Raw genomic sequence first — 26079 nt, 5'->3', positions numbered from 1 at the left:
CTCAGTTGGCAGAGTGCTTGCCTCGCATGCACAGGCCCTGGGTTCAATCCTCGGTCCCAACAAAAAACAAAAAAAAAAAAAAAAAAAAAAAAGAAAGAAAGAAAAGTTATGGGATTCCAATCAAAGACAAATACTGGGAGCCAAAGAGTGTGGTGGTTAGGAGGGCTGGCTGTGGAGGCACACATTCATGGTTTGAATCCCCATAACTGTCATTTCTTGCACAATGACCTCAGGCAAGTTACTTGAGTATCCTCACCATGGGTGAGGTGGGAATAAAACACATCTCCAGGGTGTGAGAATATAAAGTAGCACTCCTATGGTAAGTATTCAGAAATATTAGCTGTTGTAACTTTTCTAAATTATTTTCTTATTATCATTCAAATATTTTAAAGAACTCACTGAAATTCATGATCACTGGAAAAAGTTTTTGACTTGAAATACTTGTAACATCGAATGTTTCACACAAATACTGTGCCACTGTAATAGACATTTCAGCAGTTTTTAGGCAACTTACGACTATGATATATTTAAAATGAACTAGATTCACTAAAAAACAATATTTAAGAAGACATGCTTGCTGGGTGCATTGGCACACGCCTATAATCCCACCAACTTTGGGGGTTTGAGGCAGAAGGATCACAAATTCAAAGCCAGCCTCCACAACTTGGTGAGGCCCTGTCTCAAAATATAAAATAAAAAGGTCTGAGGATGTGGTTCAGTGGGTAAGCACCCCTGGGGTGAATCCCTGGTACCAAAAAAAAAAAAAAGGATATTATTGTAATTAAATGTTCACCATGAAAGAAACAAAGAAGTAAAATACAACAATTCAGCAAAGTGTAAATGTGTCAGTACCACTATGCTATTCTAAAGAGCAAAAACCAGAAACATCAAGATGAAAGATCCCTATGAAGATACATCACACAACACTGCTAAGGACACAACAGGCTGAGAGCAGAGCTTTGGTTTTCACATATCATTCAGAGAATTCACAGTATTCTTGGAGGAAATTAAACAGGAACAAGACAACATCTAATTGTGGTTTTTGAGTACTTCTTTAAACATCATGGATCAGAAAACCCACAGAAAGAATATCAGAATATTAACAACCTAGAAAAATTAAAACTGAATTTGTAGTAATGAGGTTGGATAAAACCCTTCCAGTTTATATGGATGCCAGGGCTTAACTTAGGCTCCATGGTCACTATAGATTGACTTTGAAAATGTCTGCATCCTCCCCGACAACTTAGGTAAATTCTGTGGGAAAGAGTAAGTATAGGTTCATTTTTCCAGGGAGAAGGCCTTAGTGTTCATCAGACTGTCAAAAGGGTCCCCTAATCCTATAGGTAACTCTTTCACCAGGGCATGTAGAAAAGGGAGCACAAATCCCTAGCTGTTCAAATTCAAAGAACACTTCAAGGTAGCCTCATTATGTTCAAAACAGGAAGGAAATGACTCAAGTCTCTGTAGGTTTGGTATTCAAGGCAACTAAAACGATACAATGGAAGAAAAAATGTTCTGAAATGCACAAAAAGCTGCAAAAATACAAGACAGTATTTAGAGTGGCTACAGAAGAGCAATTTGCTTTTGCCCCATATACTCCATCAGGAACCAAACAATATGCATCTCAAGAGGAAGTTTGAAGCCAGACACATGTGAATCAAACTGATCACAGAAAGCTTGACTGAAAACGCGCAAGAAAAGAAGGAAGTGTAACAAATGAACATTTTTAGAGAAAATGACAGTCTGTATAAACTTGATCTATAAATTCTCTTCTTAAAGTCCTCCATTCCCATCTTCAAAGGGAATTGGAAACACCACCTGTACTATCCAATTCATGAAATAACCATATAAGGTTGAGTTATCACAATACTATTTAAAATCAGTCTTTGCTTTCAAGTGACAAGATGAAAATTGGAACAGTTGCAAAGCCACTGGTTTTCAAAGATTTACTTAAGATTGCTAATCGGACCCTGTGGAACCATAAAAAAAAAAAAATCATCTGGCATTTGAATTATTTCAAACTCAAAGTAGCTAAATCCAAGGACCAAAACCAACATGTAATAATCAATTGAGTTCCAATTACTAAAACAGATCAGATTTTTAAATCTCAATAGTATGTGTTGGGAGAAGGGTTTGGGCCCTAGTGCTCATATATGCTTATATTACCAGTGGCTGTGTGGGTGTCTGGTAACTGTAATGCATGTACCATTTAGAAATTCCACGCTAGTTTTAGGGGACTGCAAGGGTTCTGAACTGAATAACAGAAAAAATAAAAAAAAAAAAAAAAAAAGAAAAAAAAGAAAGAAAAAACAGTAGCTGCAGCTCAGGTGAAAGAATTCTTAGAAGAACCACTGAAATCTCCCTAAATGTAGAGCATGGTACTCATCAGGTTATTCTCATCAGCAAAATGAGGAAATCAAGCCTTGGACAAGTGAAGTCACCAGTCCAAGGTCATTCAGAGGCAAAATCCAGCGTGAACCTAGGCCCTTGGGATCTCCAAACTTGAGACTCGCACTGACTCCTAAGAGCTGGTAGTGTGTGCAAGACCTCGTCCTGCAGATTCTTCCCGTGGAGCGGCTGCCGGGATGTCAGGAGCAGAGACGTCATCCACCCAGACCCTCTGGCAAGTGTCCAAGAGCTGAGCTGGGAGTGTCGCCCACCCTGGGCTGGCGGGGCGGGGGTCTGGCGAGGGGTGACACCTGCAGCCTCTGGGGGCCGCAGCCGGGAGGACGCTCGCATTACTTCTGTAATCGGGTCTTCCTGTGGATTGCCCAAACCCCTTCCTGTCGGGGGAGCGGCCGCGAACCCCGCCGCCGGCCGGACCCGGACGAGGGGGCGAAGGGGAAGGGAGGGAGCGGAGGGCGGCGGCCCCCCGCCCGCCCGGCTGACAGGCCCGGGGCAGGTCTGGTTCCAAGGCCACCCCGGGGCCCCGCTCGCTACGACCCCGGCCGCGGGATGCGGGATTCCATCTCTGGAACTCGCCGGCCTCGAGGGGGCGGCTCCGGGACAGGGGTCCCGGCCAGGGGAGCATAGGGGAGCGGGCCCGGCCGGTGCGACTCACCCGGCCCGCTGCAGTCAGCGCACAAGTCGCTGCTCCGGAGCCTCTTCGACATGGCTCCCGCCTCCACCTGCCGGGAACCAGGGGCCCGGGAACCGCGAAGGCAGCGGCAGCGGCGGCGGCGGCGGCGGCGCTTCCGCTCTAACGGGTCCCCTCAGCAGCGCTGGCGGCGGGCGCCTCTCCCCTCAGCGCCTCGCAGCCGCGGCGCAGCACGCAAGCGCGGGGAGGGGCTCTTCTGCGACTGGCAGGTCATGTGACCGGAAAGGGCAGTCTTCCTTGTCGCCATCTCAATTAAGGGCAGGTACCTGCCCCAGCATCCTCTATCCTGCTCCAAAATCCTCTTGCATTTGGGTCATCCTTTCTGGAAAAGATTCTCTTCCTCCCAGCACTGATTAATACCAGTCGAATCAGCAAAATCTCATGATTAGAACTCTGTATCCACGACCTCCCTGAAGCATTAAGTGGTTAAATCAGGTTCGACCATTCATTCCTGTAGTCAAGAAATATGTATATCCCACACACTGTTCCAGGCACTGGAGAAAAGTCGGTAAGCAAAGAAAATAGCACTTTTGGTCCTAATGGAGCTTACGTTCTACTAAGGGTAGCTTATGCCAAAAGAAAAAAAAAGAGTCAAATAAAGATATATTAGATAATTTCTGTAGGCTACAATACTAATTTTGTTTTAAAAATGTAGATAATGCGTTATCTACAATATGTTTTTGTATAGCCCGTCATCTAAGGATTTTTTTTTTGCATAAAAAAAAGAAGAAGAAAGAAAAATAAGGTGTGGTAGCACATGCCTGCTATCCCAGCAACTCAGGAGGCTGAGACAGGAGGGTCACAAGTTGGAAGCCACCCTGAGCAGTTTAGTAAGATCCTGTTTCTGGTGTAGCTAGGTGGTAGAATATCCTTGAGTTCAATTCCCAGTAGGACAGAAGCGGGTGGGGGTGCTGGAAAGGAGGGGGGAGAGGAGGGGGAGGGAGGGGGAGGAGGGGAGAGAGACGGAGAGGGAATATGAATGAGAATGAGAATGAATGGGAAAGAAGAATATGTAACAAAATTTGTATGTAACCAGCAAAACTAAATATTTACTAGCTGGCTAGAGAAATGGATTAAGCTGTGGGAAAATGTGATATGCCTGCTCCGTAGTAAGCCTTCAATAATTAGTAGCTTTTTTAAAAAATATATTTTTTAGTTGTAGTTGGACAAAATACCTTTATTTTAATGTGGCGCTGAGGATGGAATCCAGGGCCTCACATGTGCTAGGCGAGTGCTCTACCGCTGAGCCACAACCCCAGCCCCTAATTACTGCTTTTCTTCATAAACTTGGAATTTGAAAATAAGAATAGCTAATCTAGAGTAATTCACAGAATGTCATGAGATGAATTAAATGAAGTGAGGTTAATCAGAATGAAGGAAAAAACAAGTGTGACTCTAACAGTAATGGCTGTTTATTGTTATATGATACATAAACATAAAACTATGATCTCCATTGATCAAATGTTGGATGCCTGTTGTGGGCCAGGTATTATTTTGGTTATCTGGTAAGCAAAACAGATGTGGTTGCAGCCACTGTGAAATTTTCAGACTGAGATAGGAGAAATGTTCAATAAACATGGGATGTTGAAGAGAAAAAAGATCAAGTTTCACGAGACTTCTAAAAGAACAACTCCTGAAGAGGCCTCAGAAGCATTGGTGTTAAGTCCTTCTCTTCATTGTGATAAATGTGTAATGTGGACATCAACATGTAATTCCTACACATCCCTCGGTTAGAGCTCCTGGTGTCATCCTGATGCTCTTGTGTCCTGTTTTGGTTCAACAACTCACAAATTTTCTGGGCTTCACTCCACACGTGTGGAGAATGGATTAGGCCAGGATTTTTGAACAGCTGCTGCAGGCATCTGAAAAGCTGCGTGCACATACAAAAGGAAGACAGAGGGAATGTTTTCAGAATGCATTGAATAACTTTGCCCAGTTATGGGATCTAGTTGTAGACAGGTGGGCAGAAATGGTGATTGTTTCTTCATTAAGACAGTGGTGCCTGCCTATAACCCCATGCATATAACTGGGGAGGCTGGGGAGGAGGTTTGCAAGACCACTTTCAGCCTTGGCAACTTAGTGGAACCTTGTCTCGAAATAAAAGTTTTTAAAAGGGAAGGGGTGTTGGCGATGTAGCTCAGTGGTAGAGCACGCCTGGGTCCAATTCACTGTGGGGTGTGTGTGTGTGTGTGTGTGTGTGTGTAAATGGAATAAACCACCACTATAGGCAGCTTTGAGTCATAACCCGGTTTGGAATTCAGAGAGAACAGTGATTCTCAACTAGAGGTGATTTTTCTTTCCCAGAGGACATTTGGCAATATCTGGAGACATGTTTTGGGGAGTGCTATTGACATTTAGTAGGTAGAAAAACCAAGGATGCTGCCCCATATCTCACAAAGCATCTTATAACCTCCACACAAAGATTTATCCAGCTCAAAATGTTCCAAGGTTACGAAATCCGGAGACAGAATTATCCCCTTACAATGCAAACATCTCAAGCCACCTCTCTCTAGGGTTGGTAGTAACTCCTTGAAAATTATTTGGTGTTGCCCACTTCCAAAATGGCTTCTGACCAATCGTAGCAGGATTTGCCCCGGTCCAAAAAGGTTGCAAGGGAGTCAGTAGCCCGAATGGTTTGGTCCAGGCTCCTGTCGTCTCCCCCTGACTGCAGAGCCAATGGAAGAGGCCCAGTTGTGGACCGAACCACCTCAAGTCGCTGGAGCAGGGGGAGAGACGCTGATAACGGCGAGATAGAGTTTCTCACGCTGAGATCGTAGGCCAAAGGAGAGAACCGCAGCTCTACTCTGTGTGTGTCACTATGTTTCGCGGTGTGGACGTGGAGGTGGATGGGACCTGGCGGACCTCGGACCCGTTGCCTGTCGTCGGCCCCTCCTACCGCGGCGCGCGGTAGTACGCCCCTCGCACTTCCCTGTTTGGGGCAGTTCGGCCCGCAGAAGTCGGTTCGGGAGCTGTCAGCGCGGGCGCGAGCACGGCGGGGCGCGGGGTGGGCGCGGCCGACCCGGTCCCCGACCCGGCCCGCGACCCCAAGACCTCACGCGCCCCACACCCGGCCCGCTAGGCCGCCCGGCCGCCTACCGCGTCCCTCGCTCGCTCTCCCGCTCCTCCTGTTCTCTCCGCTTGCCAGCCGCCGGGCGGACGGCGGAGACCCCGCCGGGACCGAGGCTTCTGCCTGGCGGACGGCCAGACCCCGGCCGCGGCCTCCTCGCCATGTCCTCGACCAGCGACGCCAGCAGTCACTTCCCCCTGCACCTCCTGGTCTGGAACAACGACTACCGGCAGCTGGAGAAGGAGCTGCGGGGCCAGGTGAGCTGTGGGGCGGAAGGAGTTGGGGGGTCGTTTCGTCTTCCTGAGCCCATTTCCAGCGCTCTCCCTCCAGGGACCCTCAGACCCTTTCAGCTTTGCAGCCGTGGGACAGTAATAATAACAGGATAAGTGTCGTGTGTTTTTTGTAATGCCAGGCCAGGCCCGGCCCTGGGAATTTTGTGTGTCATCTCTTTTGACCTTTTCTGCTAGGAGGTAGGTATTATTATTATTTCATTTAGTAGAGAAGGAAACTGAGGCTCTCAGAGCACTTGCTTTGCCTGAGGCTGCCCCCCGCCATTAATACCGGAATTTTAACTCGGGGGGCTAGCTCTAGAATGCATCACCTTTACCAGTTTTAAGCTCTGTTGCCTCAAAGGCATAAGAACAACACACACACCCTTACCCCACCCACCCTTGGGAAGAAGGGCTTGGTTGGTTTTATAGTCCAGGCTCCAACTTGCCCTGTGACCTTGGGCAAGGCATTTTCGTTCTAAGGTCCACGTTCATTTATCCTTAGAATGAGGATGTGGGTAGTGATGTAGGCGAACCCAGTACTTGACAATATTGATAGTTCTTGGGCGCGGCCTGGGAATCAGCATTTAACAAGCTCCCCAGAAAGACTGATACATAGTAAAGTTTGAGAGTTCCCGGTGTTTGATCTCCTTAAAATTCCGTCTTGTTCCGAAGTGCCTTAATTTTTTGTTTTTTATTTATTGCCATCTATTCACAGCAGAGGTTCTCAATTGGAGGTGACTTTGCTCCTGGTGGTGGTGGGGGGGACATTTGGGAAAGTATGGAGACATTTTTGGGTGTCTGTGAGGAGTGGGTGCTACTGGCATCTAGTGGGCAGAGGCTGCCAGGCTGCCGGATCCTACAGTGCACAAGACAGCCACCCACAACAGAATTATCTGGCTTCAAATGTCATTTGTGTCTTAGTTGAGAAATCTTTCTTTAAGGGATCCTGACAATTCTAGGAAGTTCTGGTGTCCTCAAGTTACAAACCAACAAATTTAGTGAGTAGGATAGGGATTTGAAATTACCTTTGCAATCTGGTGTAATTGTTCTTGTTGGTTTCATTCATTTTATTCAGCATGTTAAAGATCTAATTTTTGAATGCCTCAAAATTGACCCTGTAATTGTCAAGAAATTTTAGAGGAAAAGGAGCATTGGTCCTCTTTTTGTTGGCAGGAATTGAGGAAGATCAGCCTTACCATGTTTGAACAGTTACTGCTAAGTGCATGCTTGCAATTTGCTATATTTAAGTTGGTTGAACATCCACTGGAGTTCAAAGTTGCTCTTTTTTCAATTAAGAAAAGAACTCCAGCTGGGTACATGCCTGTAATCTCACCTACTGGGAAGGCTAAAGCAGGAGGATTACAAGTTTGAGGCCATTCTGGGCAATTTAGAGAGACTTTGCCTCAAAATAAGAAATAAAAAGATCTGGGATATAGCTCAGTGGTAGAGCACCCCTGGTTCCTTCCCCAGTAAAATGAAAAATAAAAATAAAAGATAAAAAAGAACTCCAGACAGAACAAAGTTTTGTAAGAGTCATTATTCTTAATTAAATGACACAGTAGCTACTTAAGAGTTAAGGAGATATGACACATGTTCCCAGACAAAGTGATTCACCATTAGGTATCCCAGTATACCTGATGATTTAATACCCTAATACTAGATGTGGCTCAGAGGTAGTCTCTACCATTTTACTTTTAGCTCTAAGTCTCACGAGGGGCATTTTAAAAATAATTAGTTCTGATTTTTAGGGGTCTGCTTTTTGCATCTGCACTTTTCAATATTGTAGCTGCCCAATTATGTAACGCAGAGAAAAAGTACAAAGAAAATCACAGAATTAAGATCCTATCACGAATGAAAATTCTGTATCATAAAAAGAGTCATCATCATTAAACCACACACTTTCAATTCCAGTTTCTGAAAACAGTGTGCTCTCCACTCATTGGAGGTGAAGTAAAAAGTTTAAATTTTTATAAAAAAAGTCTAAACAAAGTCTTGGTTTATAATCTATTTTTTTAAAGTGGTACTAGGGAGTTAACCCAGTGGCACTCTACTAATGAACTACATCTCTAGCCCTCTTTTTTATTGTTTTTTTTTTGAAATGGGCTTGACAAGTTGTTAAGGCTGGCCTCAAATTTGTGATTCTCCTGCTTCAGCCTTCTGAGTAGCTGGAATTCCAGGCATGGGCCACGCACCTAATTCTGGTTTTTTATTTTAAGTGTATCAAAGTTATCTCTTTCCTCTGCAAACTATGATAAGAATGTCTACTGAAAGTTTTTTGTCTTTTACCTTGAAAAAACTTAGGACATTTGTGATTAGAACTTGGGAATTAAAATCTTGCCGCAGACTTTCCCCAAGTAAACTTTGGGTCCTCAATGCTGTCAAGGAGGTCAGGAAGAATATTCATACATGCAAATTCTTTGGTTTTGACTCAGTTCTCAGGAATTATTGTGCAGCATTTGAGGAGGAGACAATTGACATGTATTCATAAGGCAGGTCTCCACTGGGAAAGTTAGTATAATCCAACTTCAGTCTTGAAACTTGGCCATTGGAAGGGCCCTGACAGGGCAGTTGCACAGCTCCTCTCCATGCGTGGTTCAATGCTCTGCTGTCACCATCTTGAAATTCTTAACTATTTTGAATAAGGGGTGCCTTGCATTTTTATTTTTACTAGGCCCTGCAAATTATATAACTGGTTCAGGGTGAAGAAGTGGATTATCAATATCATTAAACTACATTAAAATACATGACAGCAAATATTTTATTGCCCTCCTGTTTATCTAGAGTCTGTTGATTATGAAATAACCACCTGCTTCTGTGACCCATTGGCAGTGGGGGTTAATGGCCCCCACGAATGCTGATTAATTTGTGAGCTTGGGTGTGTTACCTCTGCTGAATCGTTTTATCACCTGTTAAGATGGGGGACGCTGAAAGCCTGCTGTTTTATCAGGTGTTGCGCTGAGATGTTTTATGTGTAATCTTAGATTTAATCCTCACACCAGCTCTGGGTGGGTGCTACTATGATTCCCACCTTATAGATGAGGCAATCGAGGTGAAGAGAGGCTTAGTCTGAATTAGGGTTTGTCCAAATCCTGTATTTTTTTTTTTTTTTGTACTCGGGATTGAACTCAGGGGCACTCAACCACTGAGCCACATTCCCAGCCCTATTTTGTATTTTTATTTAGAGACAGGGTTTCCCTGTCTTAGTGCCTTGCTGTGGCTGAGGTTGGCTTTGAACTCGTGATCCCCCTGCCTCAGCCTCCAGAGCCACTGGGATTATAGGCACGCACCACTGCGCCTGGCTCAAATCCTGGATTCTTAACCCCTCTGCTCTTTCAGTAAAACTGGAGAATAAGGAAGATAACAGATTTGAAAGTGCAGGCCCATAGTAAATGGGAACGGTACCATTTGGAGTAGCTACCACTATTTTTAATTGTAATTGTCATTTATAAACCTGGGAATTTAGCTCTTTTTTTAAAAACATTTTTTAAAAATGTTTTTTTGAGTTGTTGGTAGACCTTTTTTTATTTATTTATATGCAGTGTTGAGAATTGAACCCAGCGCCTCACACATGACAGGCAAGCACGCTACCGCTGAGCCATAGTCCCAGCCTTGAATTTAGCTTCTTTTAAGTGTGTTCTATTTTTTCTACAAGGAACATGTATTGGCTGCATAATTAAAAAGAGAAAAATTCCCTTTCACCTCAGCAATAAAACCTGCCGTTTCCCTTAATGTTTTGTTTGCTGTTGAGATTCTGCCATCTACTTCATTCCTTCCATCACACTAGGGGGACTTGAAGCAGGCACAATGGTAGCTGGAAGGGTTTAATTTGTTTCAGGAACTTCTGCAGCACAGAAAAAATCAAGTTTATCCAGATGAAGAGAATGAGCACATTTCAGCCACAATCCCACAGTGGTGCTAGTAGCTGGTGTTGGTGTCACTTTGCCAACTATGCAATTGTTTGAGGCCTCCAGTGCTTGCCCAGCAGAGGCACTTAGTAAAGTGCCTCTTAACCCATCCACTCTTTAATGTTCAGTGGGGCCTTGACATTGGAAACTGTGTTCTGGTTATGTCATTTAGCTAGAGTGTTCTGTTCAACTCCTTTGGCCTTTTTACCAATGCTGGGGACTGCGGGATCACTTATGGGGACAAATGCAAAGGTGAGTTCATGCATTGCAGGGAGTATAGGGAAAACTTTGGGACCAAGTGGGGTGAAGGGTGGCAGATAAGGCCTGATGTTAGACTCCAACACCCTCCTTGGAAGCCAGCAAGTGAAATATAGCATCCAGGCAGGAGGAAGAGAATGTTCCAGGCATCAGCAATACCTGGAACCCAGCAGGGAACCACCATGGGGTTCCCATTTGCAGCCTGTGGCAGGCCAGATGAGACCACTGGGCATATATTCAAGTCAGTGCCAGTGGGGAGCCATCCCTGACGAAGTGCCTAGAAATAGAGTGTAGGGTGTTGGGGACTCAGGCTTACCATAGGAAACTGGCCTGTGGATCCCTTTTCCCAGCTGACTTGAGGTGTTGAGGTGGGGGGCTGGGGCTGGGTCTGTCTGTGAAGAGGAATCAGGGAGTTTATCCTATTGGGGGAAAGGAAGGCTCCTTAGCCTCTTGCCAGAGGTCCCCAGAAGAAGAGCCTACAGCAGGCTAGGTAGGGGTATGGAGGGGCTGATAACTCACCTGAGGCTGGTGGGGAAGCTAGAAGTGGTACCCTGTCCGGCTTTGCAGCCTATCCTCAAAACTTGGTTATTTACTCCTTTTGGAGGACAGTGGCATAGTAGAGAAAGCGTTTGAGCAAGAAAAGTCCATGGGCATCACTTAGCAAGCAAGAAGATGTGTAGACACCTCATTCCTTGACTTTTGAGATACTCAGTTAAAAGGGGGTGTCTGAAGAAACTTAAATGGATAAACCTAAATGATCATCTTTAAAAGTGAATTCCAGTTAAATTCTGAAAGCCTGGGTCTGAACTATATCATTAGTTGATGATCCTAAACCCCGCTACTGTGATGAAGTTTGAACAAATGTCTTTTAAGAAGAGAGTGACAGCTAATATGAAACTCCATTGTGTGGGTGTATGCTAATAAGAGCTAACTTTTCTTAGTGTGCACTGTAGTGTCAAGCACAGTGCCAAGTTAAGCCTTTACTCTCAAAAGAATTATAAGGGGGGGTATTTATTTCTGGCTCTCATTTTATATGCTAGCAGACCAGAGCTCAAGAGAAATTAAGCAACTAGTCAAGCAGCAAAGCAGTATCTAGATGATAGGTTAATTTTATGTATTACATATAATATACTACTGTTTTCTTCCAGCAGCTTTATTGAGATATCATTCACTTATCAGACAATCTACCCATTTAAAGTGTTCTATTTAGCGATTTTTAGTATGTTCACTGAATTGTGCAGCCATCACCACTGTCAATTCTAGAATATTTTCATCACCCCAAAAGAAGTCTCATCTTATCCCCCATTTCCTGCCAGTCCCTTCAGCTCCAGGTAACTGCTAATCTTTGTAGATTTGCCTATTTTAGACATTTTGTATGAATAAAATCAGGTGACATATGACCTTTTCTGTCTGGTTTCTTTCCCTTAGGCTGTGTGTTTGGAGGCTCTTCCATGTTATGGCATGTATTAGTTCTTCATTCTATTTTATGACTGAATAACAATCCATTGTATGGATTTTTTTGTGTTATTTGGACATTTGGGTTGTTTTCACTTTTTAGTTATTATGAGTAATTCTGTGAATATTCCTTTATAAGTTTTTAGATGGTGTTTGTTTTCATTTCTCTTGTGTATAAATGCTGGAGAGGAATTGCTGGATCATATGTAGCTGCACTAGTTTACATTCCCACCAGCAGGGTGTAAAGGTCCCAGTTTCTCCACGTCCTTGGCAACACTTATTATTATCTGTCTTTTAGGTTTTAACCATAATGGGTGTGAAATTGTATCTCATTGTGATTTTTATTTGTATTTCCCTAATGATTTGTGATGTTAAAGATCTTTTCATGTTCTTATTGTCTACTTATATGTTAATCTTCAGAGAAATGTCTATTTAAATGCATTGCCCATTTTTAAATTGAGTTATTTGACTTTTTATTGAATTATAAGAGCCCTATCATATATTCTAGATAGAATATATAAGAGCCCTTTCATATATTTTAGATAGAATATATGAAAGGGCTCTTATAATTCGATATAGAATGTGCAATTTTTTTTCTCCCATTCTGTGGGTTGTCTTTTTGCTTTCTTTGTGTTATCATTTGAAGCATAAAAGTTTTTAATTTTGTTAAGTTCATTTTTTCTACATTTTCCTTTCCTTTTTTTTTTTTTTTTGTGGGTGGGGGGGTGGGTGGTGGTGGTGCTGGGGATTGAACCCAGGGCCTTGTGCATACAAGGTAAGCACTCTACCAACCGAGCCATAGGCCCTAGGTTCAATCACCAGCACCCCGCCTCCTCCCTGCCAAAAATACTATCATCATACATGTTCCTTTTATACTGATCAATGCTTTTGAAAAATTTGTTCTAATTTGTTATATATAACAGCAGAATGCAATTCAATTCATATCACCTGATCTATGTTTTTGATGTTACAGCTAAGACAGCCTAACCTGTGTTTGTGAAGCTATACTCCTATATTTTCTTCTGAAAGTTTTTTTAAAAAATCATTTTAGTTCTCTGGGGCTGGGGATATGGCTCAAGTAGTAGCGCGCTTGCCTGGCATGCGTGAGGCACTGGGTTCGATCCTCAGCACCACATAAAAATAAAATAAAGATATTGTGTCCACCTAAAAGCTAAAAAATAAATATTAAAAAATCATTTTAGTTCTCATATTTGGATTTTAAGATCCATTTTGGACCAATTTTCATGTATAACGAAAGAAACTTCAGTCTTTTGCATTTGAATGTCCAGCTGATCAAGCACCATTTGTTGAAAGGACTGCTTTTTTCCCCCACTGAATTATTTTGGCACCCTTGTTGAAAATTGATTGACCATAAATATGTGGGTTTATTTTAGGACTCCTAAATTGTACTCCATTGAGAAAATATCTGTCCTTATGCCAGTACCACACTGTCCTTATTGCTGTAACATTGTGGAATAAATTTTAAACTTGGGAAATAAAAATCCTTGAACTTTTCTTTTTTTGATGAATATTCTGGGTTCCTTGAATTTCCATATGAATTTTAGGATCAATTTGTTAATTTCTGCAAAAAGACAACTGGGATTTTGATAGGAATTGCATTGAACTCCACCTTAGTTTGGAGAGTATTGTCATTTTTTAAAAAATATTTTTTAGTTGCCAATGGATCTTCATTTTATTTATTTATACATGGTGCTGAGAATCGAACCCAGTGCCTCACATGTGCTAGGCAAGCGCTCTACCACTGAGCCACAACCCCAGCCCTGTCATCTTAATAATAAATGTTTCTGAACCATGAACATAGGGTGCTTTTACATTTGTTTCAATTTTTCTTATATTTTAATTATTTCTGTTTTTTTATTTTTGATGCCATCACAAGTGTATCATAATTATTAATTTTGTTCTTGAGTTCACTACAAGTATATAGAAATACAATTGATTTTTGTTTGTTGATCTTATATCCTGCAGTGTTGCTGAATTCATTGATTTGTTTTTTGGTGGATTTCTTTGGATTTTCTGTGTACAAGATTATGTAGTCTATGAATAGAAATACTTTTACTTCTTTTAAATCTAGATGCTTTTTATTTCTTTTTCTTGCTTTGTTACCCTCAGACAGTGTTAAATAGAAGTGTTGAAAGAGGATATCCTTGTCTTGTTCCTTATTTTAGAGGGAAGCATCAGTATTTCACTCCTTCAAGTATGCTGTTATCTCTGGGTTTTTATAGGTGTTCTTTGAGGATCTGCCTTTTATTTCCAGAATGTTGAGAGTTGTGTGTGTGGTGTTTTTTTTTTTTTTTTTTTTTTTTTTAAGGGGTATTGGATTTTGTCAGTACCTTTTCTCTATCTGTTGACAATCATGTGGTTTTTGTTTTATTTTATTGACAGGTATATTGTAATAATTATCATATGTTAAACCAATCTTGCAATTATAAGATAAATCTCCCTTGGTTATAGTATACAATGGTTAACCTTTTAATATGCTTGCTAGTGTGTTTTTGAAAAATTTTGCATCTGTGTTTATGAGAGATTGATAAATTTTTTTTCATGACAGATTTATAAATTTGGGCTCATATAATAAGTAGGAAAGCTTCCCTTCCTCTTCTGAGTCTTGAAAGAATTGGTGAATAATTGATATTAATTTTTAAAATATTTGATATAATTCAACAGTGAAGCCATCTAGGCCTGTCTTTTTTTGAGGGGAGAGGGTAGGAGTTATTTTTTTAATTGGTTCTCAAAACATTACAATGATCTTCACATATCATATATCATACATTTAATTCAAATGGGGTATGAATTCTTATTTTTACCACGTGTACAGGTTGCAGGATTACATTGATTACACATCCACGTTTATACATACTGCCATACTAGTGTCTGTTGTATTCTGCTGCCTTTCCTATCCCCTTCCTATCCTCCCCTCCCCTCCCCTCCCATCATCTCTCTCTACCCCATCTACTGTAACTCATTTGGGTAGGAGTTTTTAAATTGTGCATTTAATCTCATTATGAATTTATTTGGATTTTCTATTCTGTGTCAGTTTTGCTGGTTTGTGTCTGTATAGGAATTTCTTTTTTTTTTAATCTAAGTTATCAAATTTGTTGGCATGTTCATAGTATTCCTTTATAACCTTTTTAAAATTTATGTAGAGTTGATAATAATATTCCTCCTTTCATTCCTGAGTTTAGTAAAATGAGTTCTTTTTTTTTCTTGTTCAATCTAACTAAATATTTGTCAATTTTGTTGATATTTTTAAAGGACCAACTTTTGGCTTTGTTGTTTTTTTTCCGCTATTTCAACATCTAATCTTTGTTAATCTGTTTTATTTTATTTTAATTAAAAATGTTTTTTGAAGTAATGGAGAATGAACTCAGCGCCTTGTGCATGCTAGGCTAGTGCTCTACTACTGAGCTACATTCTCAGCATCCTTTCCACCTTTTTTTTTTTTTTTTTTTTTTTGGTACCAGGGATTGAACCCTGGGACACTTAATCACTGAGCCATGTTACTACATTTCTAGTCCTTTTTTAATTTTTTATTTTGAGACAGAATCTCACTAAGTTGCTGAGGCTAGGCTTGAGTTTGTTGTCTTCCTGCCTCAGCTTTGCAAGTTGCTGGGATTATAGGTCTGCACCACTGCATTTAAAAAAAATTTAGAGACAGTGTCTCCCTAAATTGTGGAGGCTGACCTGAAATTTGTATTCCTCCTGCCTCAGTCTCCTAAGTAGCTGGAATTACAGCCTCCTGAGTAGCTGGTAGCTGCATCACCACGCTCAGCTTTACAACAGTTTTTAAATCACGTTGTCACCATAATATATTTCTTCCCTGTCTCTCTCATTTCAAGTGAGACAGACACAGGAGGAGGCTCTGAAGAATTATAATCAGACATACAAAGCTCTTTGGCTTATGCATACATTTCCCCCTGTGGTCCAAGGTAGAACAAAGTTAACAATTTAATATATTTGGATTTTATTTTATGCATCATATCTGAGAGTTGTCTAGCAGTTTGAGTGTTAATCCTTAGTCTGATTTGTTACTTTCATCCTGGAATGTGAATTGCAGTAAGTAGAATTTCTTTTTTCATGTGATAAATGTTGTTAAGCCCCTCCTATGTGGCAGGCAGTGTGCCAAACCTAGCACCTTTCATGTAGACTGAATTTGAATACTGGTTTATATAATAGAAGTGTAGGAAGGTAATGACTTTGCTGATTATTTCTTTCTTGCTAAACATAGCTCATAAGTTCATAGTCTTGTTATTTTAAGAAAACAATTATTTAATGCAAGTTAGTGTGTAGGGTGACAGAAGCTAAGAAATATAATGCTTGAACTCTGCCTTTTAGAACTCTCAATCTCTTTGTTGTGATAGACAAGCCATCCCTTAGAAAAAGACAGGGAATGATGGGACAGTGTTATGGACCACGTTCCAGAAGGCTTTTTGGTACAGTAGTCCCTCCTTTTCCAGGGTTTTACTTTCTGAAGTTTCACTTACCCATGGTCTATACACTCTGTAAATATTTAATGGAACATTCCAGAAATAAACAATTCATATGTTTTAAATTGCATGCCATTCTAAGTAGCAGGGTGAAACCTCATACCATTCCACTCTGATGTGAATCACCGCATTGTTCAGTGTATCCACGATGTATGTGCTACCTGCTCATTAATCACTTAATAGCCATGTTTGTTATCAGATCCACTATTGGGGGGCAGTATTACAGTGCTTACGTTCAAGTAACCCTTGCTTTACTTAATAATGGCTCCATAGCACAACAAGAGCATTAATGTTGGCAACTCAGATATGCCAAAGGAAAGCTCTAACGTGCTTCCATTAAGTATAGAGGTGAAAATTCTTGTTTGTTTTGTGATGCCAGGGATGAAACCTAAGACCTTGCACATGCCAGGCAAGTGCTCTGCCACTGAGCTACACTCCTGTCTGCAAATTCTTGATTTTGTCATATGCATGTATGTAGGAAAAAAACATGGTATAGGGGTGGGGCTATGGCTCAGCACCACATAAATAAATAAAACAAAGGTATTGTGTCTATCTACAACTAAAACAATATAAAAAAAAAAAAACCTGTGGTATGTATAGAACCAAGTACTGTCCTCTGTTTCGTGAGTCCACTGGTGTCTTAGAACATGCCCCCCATGCAGAAGGGGGGGACTATTGTATTTTAGCACCTGGGAGGACACTGAAGTCTGGGATTTGTCTAGCAAGCTCCGTGTCAGCTAGCAGAATGTTTTCAGCTGCTTCTATTATTCTGCGACAATAATTCGTGTGCTGCACAATAGCCATGATATAATTTTAGCAAACTTGGGAGGTTCCATAGTTGTCGGATTATGGTTATTTACCCACAGTTCCATTTCGCCTCCCTTCCTCAGTGGCGTGTGGTGTTTGTCTTTGGAGACTGAAGTTAGTGCCTGTACAACAACTAGCATCTCAAATCAAGATAAAGCACATTCCCTAAGAAGTGTTATGGTGTTCCGAAAGGTTTTACATTCCGAAAGTCCCATGCAGTTCATTTTGTCCTTGGAAGAACTTTCAGAGCCCCGTTTTGCAGGCAGTGCTCAGTCGGAGACTCATGCCAGAGAAGCTGCTGCTTGGCTCTGGCGACCCGAAGCATTTCTGAAAGGCGGGCTTCAACAGCTGAGCAGGAATGAAGAGGTCGAGGCCAAATGTGTATGTCTGTCACAGAGAAGAAACCTTCCAGGGGATGCAGCACACAAGTGTGCGGGTCCATGGCAGGTCATACTCCTTGCCAGGGGCTGCTGGATATTGTGTGTGACTTCAGGGCACTTAGAACTCAGTATGCAATCATGAGAGAGGTGTTTTGGTGCCAGTCCAGCTACACAATGTAATTTTATTCTGACCCGAATTATCTTTTGTACTTTCAGTTTTGATTAACGTCCTGCACTTCCTGTTCTAGACCTGAATGCTGATATGTGCTTGAGAAATCCCCCATGTTCTGTGTCACAGGGTGCTTGCATTTCATCAAAGTCCCTAGCCTTTTTTAGGCTTAACTGGAGTGCTATTTAGAGCTTAGGTTGGGTTTGGTGGTCCGAGGCCTAATCATTCTTATTTATTAGGCACTTAACTTTATAGAGAAAGGAACTCATTGCTTAAAACATTTTTTAATTAAAAAAGGAACTTGAACTATTATCTTTATAGTCCTCAAATTCATATTTCAACTGTGCTCACATGCAAACATACCTTTTTATATATTTCTGTAATTAATGTATAAATATTGTTTTCTGCTTTTTATACTTAATATATCTCTCATTTTCATATTCTTATGCATCCAATTGTATAAATACCAGTGTTTACTTCACAGAATGTGGAGGCTCTGGATCCACGAGGTCGAACATTATTACACCTTGCAGTTTCTTTGGGCCATTTGGAATCTGCTCGAGTCTTGCTCCGGCATAAAGCAGATGTGACCAAAGAAAATGGCCAAGGATGGACAGGCAAGTATACTTGTAAAATAATTTAAAGTCACTCATTTCAGTTTCTCTTTCTGAAAAAAAAACTAGTTTCAATCATGATTTTCCTTTGAGTCAGCTGTATCCTTCTTGGGAGGGATGGGGGATGGGAGCCAGAGATGCTGGCTGGCTAGTCTGTTGCATAGAGTCACCCTTAGTAGAGGTGACTCGACTCCTCTTTCTGAGACAGCCTTCATGCAAACCTTGCCCACCAAGTTGAGTGTGGAGGCCAGTTTTGCCCTATGAGTATGGCGGGGACTCCACTGAGTCCAGCAGGGTAGGGAAAAAGAAAAAAAAGCAATTATTGGTAGAAATAGGCTCTTTTGTTAAAATCCTGTCATTTCAGTGTTTGCAAGCTCTCTTATTATCAGTCAGAGTAATTTTCTGTTGACTAAGCAAAAATACTCAAAAGTGCAAGTCCTCCTGCTAGTTCTACATGTAACCACAGGGAAAGCTAGCTCTCAGGATACACTGTTAGGACTTCAGAACCAGTGGCAAGAGCGCAGGGAGTGGAGAGGAGGAGAGGTTTGACCAGCAGGCTTAGTATGCCCTGTCTGCTTCTCTTTAGTGATGAGCTAGCCATCAGAAGTCATGGTCATACCTCTGTTGGACTGCAGCCTCATTCTTTCTTTGAAGCAATATTGGTCTTTGATCCATATAGATAAATGGGCTTTGGGATTTGTCAGAAAGTATGAGGATACTCAGTGATTAAGTTTCACTCTTTTGTTTCCCAGTTTTACATGAGGCGGTGAGCACTGGTGACCCTGAGATGGTGTATACAGTTCTTCAGCATCGAGACTACCACAACACGTCCATGGCCCTTGAGGGAGTTCCTGAACTGCTACATAAAATTCTCGAGGTATCCATAAAACCAGCCATGCCGTACATGGTTTAGCACCACGCTGGTGCAGTCGTGGGACACAGTTTGACATTGTTATGTACCTTCCTGAAGAGTTTCATGGATAGCTAATATGATATTTTGATTGCCTGTCCACCTTGTGGAAGTGTGGGGGCTTCTAGGTCACTGGGATTATCTTTTTAAGTGCTATTTTGAAATTATAACTTAGGAAAATGGACATCAAATACAGTCAATTTGTCTAGGTGCCTGTTTTCTTAAAAGCAGCAGCGCCCTGTGCAGAGCAGAATGAACGTTGGTTACTGTGTAGGCATTTTCAGGCTAGCTAAGGCCTGGAGGTCTATGTGCCACTTCTCCTTGCCACTCTTTTGTCATTTCTAGACATTAGTATTTTGCAACTTCTAATCTATTGCCTCAATTTATTTACAGTTCCTGGCTTTGGGGAAGTTTATCTGGCTTATGAGTCAAATTTATGAGCTCTCTGACTCTCATGCCTTTCTTAAAAAATATTCCTGCTAGGCTCCTGGGTTGTTTTGGATGATGGTTGCCATTCTTCAGATAATACTTGTTATTTGAAAGAACCATCTTATCAGTCAACCATGTGCTGTATTCCCAGGGTAGTAGGAAACAAGAAAGTAGCAGTGGTTCAGTTTTCAACATTCTTCATTCTCAAATTAAGCACAGAGTTGAGTTCTCTCAAATATCTCCTAAGATGTTTGCTAGTTAAATCAGCTTTACAACTTTGGGTAAAGCACATTTCTTGAAAAAAGGAAAAACTTTGTTATAAGATAATCGTTGAACCCAAGGGTGCTTAACCATTGAACCATATCTCCAGCCCCATTTTAATATTTTATTAGACACAGGGTCTTGCTGAGTTGCTTAGGGCCTCGTTAAGTTGCTGAGGCTGGGTTTGAACTTGAGATTCTTCTGCCTCAGCCTCCCAAGCTGCTGGGATTACAGGAATGTGTCACCACACCTGGCTCCTATTTGAGCACTCTTTAAATTTTTTTTCATTGGTATGAACCTAAGCCATGACCAATATATTCATTTTCATGTACAACAAAGAAACTTCCCATAAAGTATGAAGTGGTTGTATGCATTGTTTTAAAAATAGATGTATTGGGCTGGGGTTGTGGCTCAGCGGTAGAGTGCTCGCCTAAAACATGTGTGAGGCCCTGGGTTTGATCCTCAGCACCACATATAAATAAATAAAATAAACATATTGTGTCCAACTATAACTAAAAAATAAATATTAAAAAAAATATATATTTAGGAGTGTGCAAGGGTCACATGAATTTATTTTATCTAACTGTAGGAGGAACAACATCATTTGCTGATTTGACAAGGGCAGAAAATGATTAATTATTTAATGTGGAATCTTGCATTTAAAAAATTCACTGTAAAGGATTTACTTTTTTCACCTGTATTGATTCACAGCAGTGGACCGCATGTATTTATATTCTCTGCTTGAGGTTATAGACACTAACTACAGGTGCCTCCTATTGTTAGTGGCACCAGAGGCTGTTGTTGACCTGTGTTTTAACAGTGTCTCCTTAATAACTTGTGCCAGCCTTGCTTATCCACTCTTGAAGGTTGTCCGTGCCTCTCACCGAATCCTGGCTGGTTTTATGATTCCAGGGTAGATTCTCAGCTTTCCTGCCCTGTGTGTCTGTAAAAACCACAGCAAAACCTGGACTTGTGAGGGCACAAGTAAACAAATAACATACCTGGAATTGTAGTATTTCTCTTCTTGAGTGATAACTGTTGGATTTCCTAAGAAAAGAACTCTAAACAGGCTGCTCTGCTGGTATAGAACTTCAGAAAGCCTAATTCTAAAAATTTAAGAGAAAATTAGGGCAAAATCTTCAGTTAAGTGGAGGGAAAAATCTACTTCCTATGGAAGTGATGTCTTGCAGTACCTGAGCCCATCTTTCTATAATTGTTGGGAGACTGACTGAACCCCCAAATCAGATTTGACTTGTATTCCCTTCCAACTTCATTGCTGTTAACATTCTTAACTGTATGGATACATTTTATATCAAGATAAAAAGTAATGGCTTGAATATAATATTTCAGTGGATTTGTACTTTGTTTCTTCTTATTTTCTCCATTTTTCCTTAATTTTTTAAAAAGCCATCTTAATCCTTGCTGTGCTCGTGTTTGGTTTATAGTGCCAAAGGTCATCTATTTTAACCCTTTGTTTGTCCTCAGGCTCCGGATTTCTATGTGCAGATGAAATGGGAATTCACCAGCTGGGGTGAGTGACTATGGGCTTATAATTTATTTTTGTTTCCATATTTACAGTACCTGTATTTAGGTTTATTTTTCCTTTGTAAAAGTTATGTATTTTTTAAAAAATCAGATACAGGAAATGCATACAGAAAAATGCACCTCTAGCCCCCCTTTTGTTTTCCTTCCAGTCTTTATCCGCAAGCATTAGACTTTTGCCCCCAAACATGTACACAGATAGTATATGGACATTTGCTTCTCCTTTCATTTATCTATGTTATTAGTTATTTTTCTTTTCTTTTTTTTTAAAGAGATAGGGTCTCTCTGTCATGCCCAGGCTGGCCTTGATTTCCTAGGCTTAAGCAATGCTCCTACCTCAGCCTCCCTGGTAGTTGGGATGACAGGCATGTTCAACCAAGCCAAGTTATCTTATTTGTTTTTATTTAAGTTTTTAATATTTATTTAGTTTGTGGCATCTAGCACTTCATTAGTGGAGGAAATCACTTTAGTCTAGGCAGAGAGGAAGAGGAGATGGACAGGACTAGTACCCATGTAAGGGGATTTTCCTGGAAATCAAGTGGTTCTCTATGCAAGTTAAGTGGAGAGGAAATCTACTTCTTATGGAAGTGATGTTATGGATGAGAGCCTCAGAAAGCAGCAGGCAGCCAGGTGTGGTGGTGCAGGCCTCTAATCCCAGCAGCTCAGGGGGCTGAGGCAGGAGGATCATGAGTTCAAAGCCAGCCTCAGCAAAAGTGGGGTGCTAAGCAACTCAGTGAGACCTGTCTCAAAATAAAAAAGGGCTGGGGATGTGGCTCAGTGGCTGAGTACCTCTGAGTTTAATCCCTAGTAACCCTCCCTACCCCGCCTCCCTGCCAAAAAAAAAAAAAAAGAAAGCAGCAGGCATATGCGAAGTCAGAATAGGAGGGTTGCCCTAGGCATGGTTGGGCCACTGAGACAGCACAGCTTTGATGTCAGGCTGGATGTTGATGATTCAAGTTCTGCAGCTATACCTCTATACTGGCACAGTGGCAGGACCCACCAGGAACTACTCAAAGTTCCAGCCAATGTCATTGTGGCACACCAGAGACCACATGATGAACCAGGGTTGGTCCTGAGGGCAGTGGAGTCATGGCTCCGCACTCGCAGGGTCTCCCACAGGAGTGTGGAGAGTGGGTGCAATTGGTGTCATTCACCTCACATTTCTCCATAAAGGTGAAATTGGGCTAGAACCCACCACCAGGTTGGACGTATTTGAGGGAATTCAGAATCTCTTTGTAGTTGCTTCTCTGATGCCCAAACTGCTTGCAGGGGAAGCCAAGCAAGACTGGGCCAGGATCCAATGTGCCCTTGCAGCTCATTCTTCTGGGTGTAGTCCCAGATCACAGTGCCTCAGAGGGTGCCCTGGGAGCATGGGCACCCAGGTTCCCTGCTGGCCAGCAAGCAGACTGAGAAAGCATCAGTGGGGATAGGCTGCTGCTGTCCCCAGCTGAGCAACATATGTGGCTTGGGTATTAGGGAATTGAGGGGAGACATCAACCAGCGCAGCCATCTTATTAGTTTTTAACATGTCACTGTAAAATGCTAAAATTTTAGTAATTTTGGATAATTTACTTGCATAATTTACTTACTCATTTCTATATATGGTTCAGCTTGATTCTTTCAAACTTACTCTAGGGAAGAAGATGAGGCAAATATTGGAATGGTGTGTGTTTCACCAAATGGATATATTTCTCCAGAGTATTATATAAGGCAATTGGGTATATGTTTTCATAGGTGTTCTACTTTTACTTCTTGTCTGTCCATTAACAGTAACTCCAAACTCCCAGGATTTCATCTATTTTCATTTCCAGACTTTTTTTTTTTTCTTTGCAGGCAAAAAGTTCTATTTGTAATGAAACAAGTGAGGTAAAAAGTATATAAAGGAAGAGGATGGGATTGTTCTGAGAAACTAAGGGATTCTTTTCTCATACAGATAGCCACTCTGATTTCAGGTTTTGTTGAAGAGTGATACGTTTTAGACATTTGATATTTTGAATGGTGGATATGTCAATATGGAAGGCCGCGTCCATATGGCAAGAGTAGGACGTGTGTGAGAAAGGCCAGATGGACCTACTCAATAGCCCTGGTGGGGGTCATAAGTGGAGTTCACTTTGGAATTGAGAATACTCTTGGGATATTCATTTAGAGTTTTCTCAACAATGGAACAGAAGGTCCATTATTTTATTTATTTTTAATTTAATTTTTTTTCCTTTTTTTTTTGGTGTTGGGATTGAACTGAGGGCCTTGTGCATGCTAAGCACACACTCTACCATTGAGCTGCACCCCCACACCTCCATATTTTGTTTATTTGGCACTGGAGATTTAACCCAGGGGTGCTTTACCATGGAGCTACATCCCCACCCCCACCCCCAGCCCCCCTTTTTTAAAATTTTGAGACAGGGTCTCACGAAGTTGCTGAGGGCCTTACTAAATTGCTAAGACTGACCTTGAACTTGTGATCCTCCTACCTCAGTCTCCAAGGCACTGGGATTACAGATGTGCATTACAGTGCCTGGCCAATTTTAATTTACTGTTATTTATTTATTTATTGAACCCAGGAGCAGTTAACCACTGAGTCACATCCCCAGCCTTTTTATTTTTTATTTTATTTTGAAATAGGGTCTTACTAAATTGCTTAGGGCCTTGCTAAGTTGTTGAGACTGGCTTTGAATTTGTGATTCTCCTGCCTCAGCCTCCTGAGTTTCTGGGATTACAGCCCATTTTTATTTTTAAAGGTGACTTCCTATATGATAAGTGGGATACAGGGGCAAGAAATCTAGTTCTATTTAGCAGTCACAATCTTGCCACTCGTCTCCTTTTATTAAAGTCATAATCCTGAATTCTTGGCCTGGGTGTTCTGCTTGGCCTTTAGGTTTTCTCAGTAGTACACTTCTCTCCTCCAGTGCCCTTGGTTTCCAGAATATGCCCTAATGATGTCTGTCGAATTTGGAAAAGTGGTGCCAAACTGCGTGTTGATATCACATTGCTGGGATTTGAAAACATGAGCTGGATAAGAGGGAGGCGTAGTTTTATATTTAAGGGAGAAGGTAAGTGATTCCATTGTAATAATCACTGCTTGAGCTAAAATTACAGTGATTTCTCACCATCAAAATGTGTTCATATTCTTGTGCCTAGTCTGTCTGATCCTATCTGGGACCTTTGTTTTTGGTTATTCTTATTAAGTATTCAGCTCTCCATCCCTCTTAGTTCTTTTCTGGCTAGTTCTCTTGCACATGTGATTTGTCATGTACCAGTTAACCCTTCTGACCTGTGGGACAGCTCAAGGCTTTGAGTGCAAGTCTCTTGTCTTGAGTGTCTTTATATTGAGGCCCGATCCTTCTAATGGAGGATCACCCAATGGGATACACAAATAGTTTATACTAATTCCGTAATAATGTATTTTATAAAGATCATAGACAACTAATGTGTTCCTAATAAAGAAAGCAAGTTATTTAAAAAATCTATGTCTTTGGGGAAGATGGCCTGGAGACACCTAGGAGTTGGGGAAAGCTGGCCAGATAATCCCAGTGCCAGTAAGTAATTGATGATCATTACTCTTTAGGTTTCATCAGATAGCATCTGGGAGGAAAAAGTGATTGATGATACATTTTTTTTTTTTTTAACGAGAGAGAGAGAGAGAGAGAGAGATAATTTTTTAATATTCATTTTTTAGTTATTGGCGGACACAACATCTTTATTTGTATGTGGTGCTGAGGATCAAACCCAGGCCGCATGCATACCAGGCAAGCCGCTACTGCTTGAGCCACATCCCCAGCCCCGATGATACATTTTTAAAAAATATTTATTTACTTTTTTAGTTTTCAATGGACACAATATCTTTATTTTACATTTACGAGGTGCTGAGGATCGAACTCAGTGCCTCAAGCATGCCACATGAGCACTCTACCACTAAGCCACAACCTCAGCCCTGATAATACGTTTTTAAAAAAAACTTTTTAGTTGTAGATGGACACAATATCTTTATTTATTTTTATGTGGTGCTTGCAGGCAGGGCAAGTGTGCTACCACCGAGCCTCTGAGCCCCAGCCCCAGCCCCAGCCCCAATCATACATGTAATACACGGCCATCCTTTTTTGTGCCTCTTCCTTGCATTGCCCGTAGTTATGTCTTTGTTTCTATTAACAGACAATTGGGCAGAGTTGATGGAAGTCAACCACGATGACAAAGTGGTCACCTCCGAACATTTTGATCTTTCCCAAGAAATGGAGCGCCTCACTCTGGACTTGATGAAGCCTAAAAGCAGGGAAGTTGAGAGGCGGCTCACAAGCCCAGTCATTAACACCAGCCTCGATACTAAAAACATTGCTTTTGAAAGGTATGAATTTAGACTCCAAATTTTAATGTCTTTCCTGTGCTGCCATCTTTAGTGACATGTATGTGTTAACTG

At 41.4% G+C, this 26079-nt stretch overlaps 2 protein-coding genes and 1 pseudogene across 18 annotated transcripts in view; 1 reads left to right on the top strand and 2 right to left on the bottom strand.

The window, feature by feature from the left end:
- Positions 1-3254, bottom strand: part of Git2 (GIT ArfGAP 2) — a 50918-nt gene extending 47664 nt beyond the window's left edge. For all 16 annotated transcript variants that reach the window (XM_027923271.2, XM_027923261.2, XM_027923267.2 and 13 more), the window contains exon 1: positions 3062-3254. In XM_027923271.2, the coding sequence (XP_027779072.1) occupies positions 3062-3113 (52 nt within the window). In that variant the 5' untranslated portion in view covers positions 3114-3254. The remainder of the gene's footprint in view (positions 1-3061) is intronic.
- Positions 3255-6066: 2812 nt separating this feature from the next.
- Ankrd13a (ankyrin repeat domain 13A) overlaps positions 6067-26079 on the top strand; it is a 36071-nt gene continuing 16058 nt past the window's right edge. For both annotated transcript variants that reach the window (XM_027923250.3, XM_027923249.2), the window contains exons 1-6: positions 6067-6421; positions 18400-18532; positions 19282-19406; positions 21615-21660; positions 24575-24718; positions 25818-26007. In XM_027923250.3, the coding sequence (XP_027779051.1) occupies positions 6326-6421; positions 18400-18532; positions 19282-19406; positions 21615-21660; positions 24575-24718; positions 25818-26007 (734 nt within the window). In that variant the 5' untranslated portion in view covers positions 6067-6325. The remainder of the gene's footprint in view (positions 6422-18399; positions 18533-19281; positions 19407-21614; positions 21661-24574; positions 24719-25817; positions 26008-26079) is intronic.
- On the bottom strand, positions 22564-23129 carry LOC114081801 (glutathione peroxidase 1 pseudogene; annotated as a pseudogene).

The sequence above is a fragment of the Marmota flaviventris genome, chromosome 1, assembly GCF_047511675.1.
Source record: "Marmota flaviventris isolate mMarFla1 chromosome 1, mMarFla1.hap1, whole genome shotgun sequence".
Classification (NCBI taxonomy): Eukaryota; Metazoa; Chordata; class Mammalia; order Rodentia; family Sciuridae; genus Marmota; species Marmota flaviventris.
Note: the sequence above shows the minus strand (reverse complement) of the source record. Positions and strands in the feature narration are given on the sequence as shown.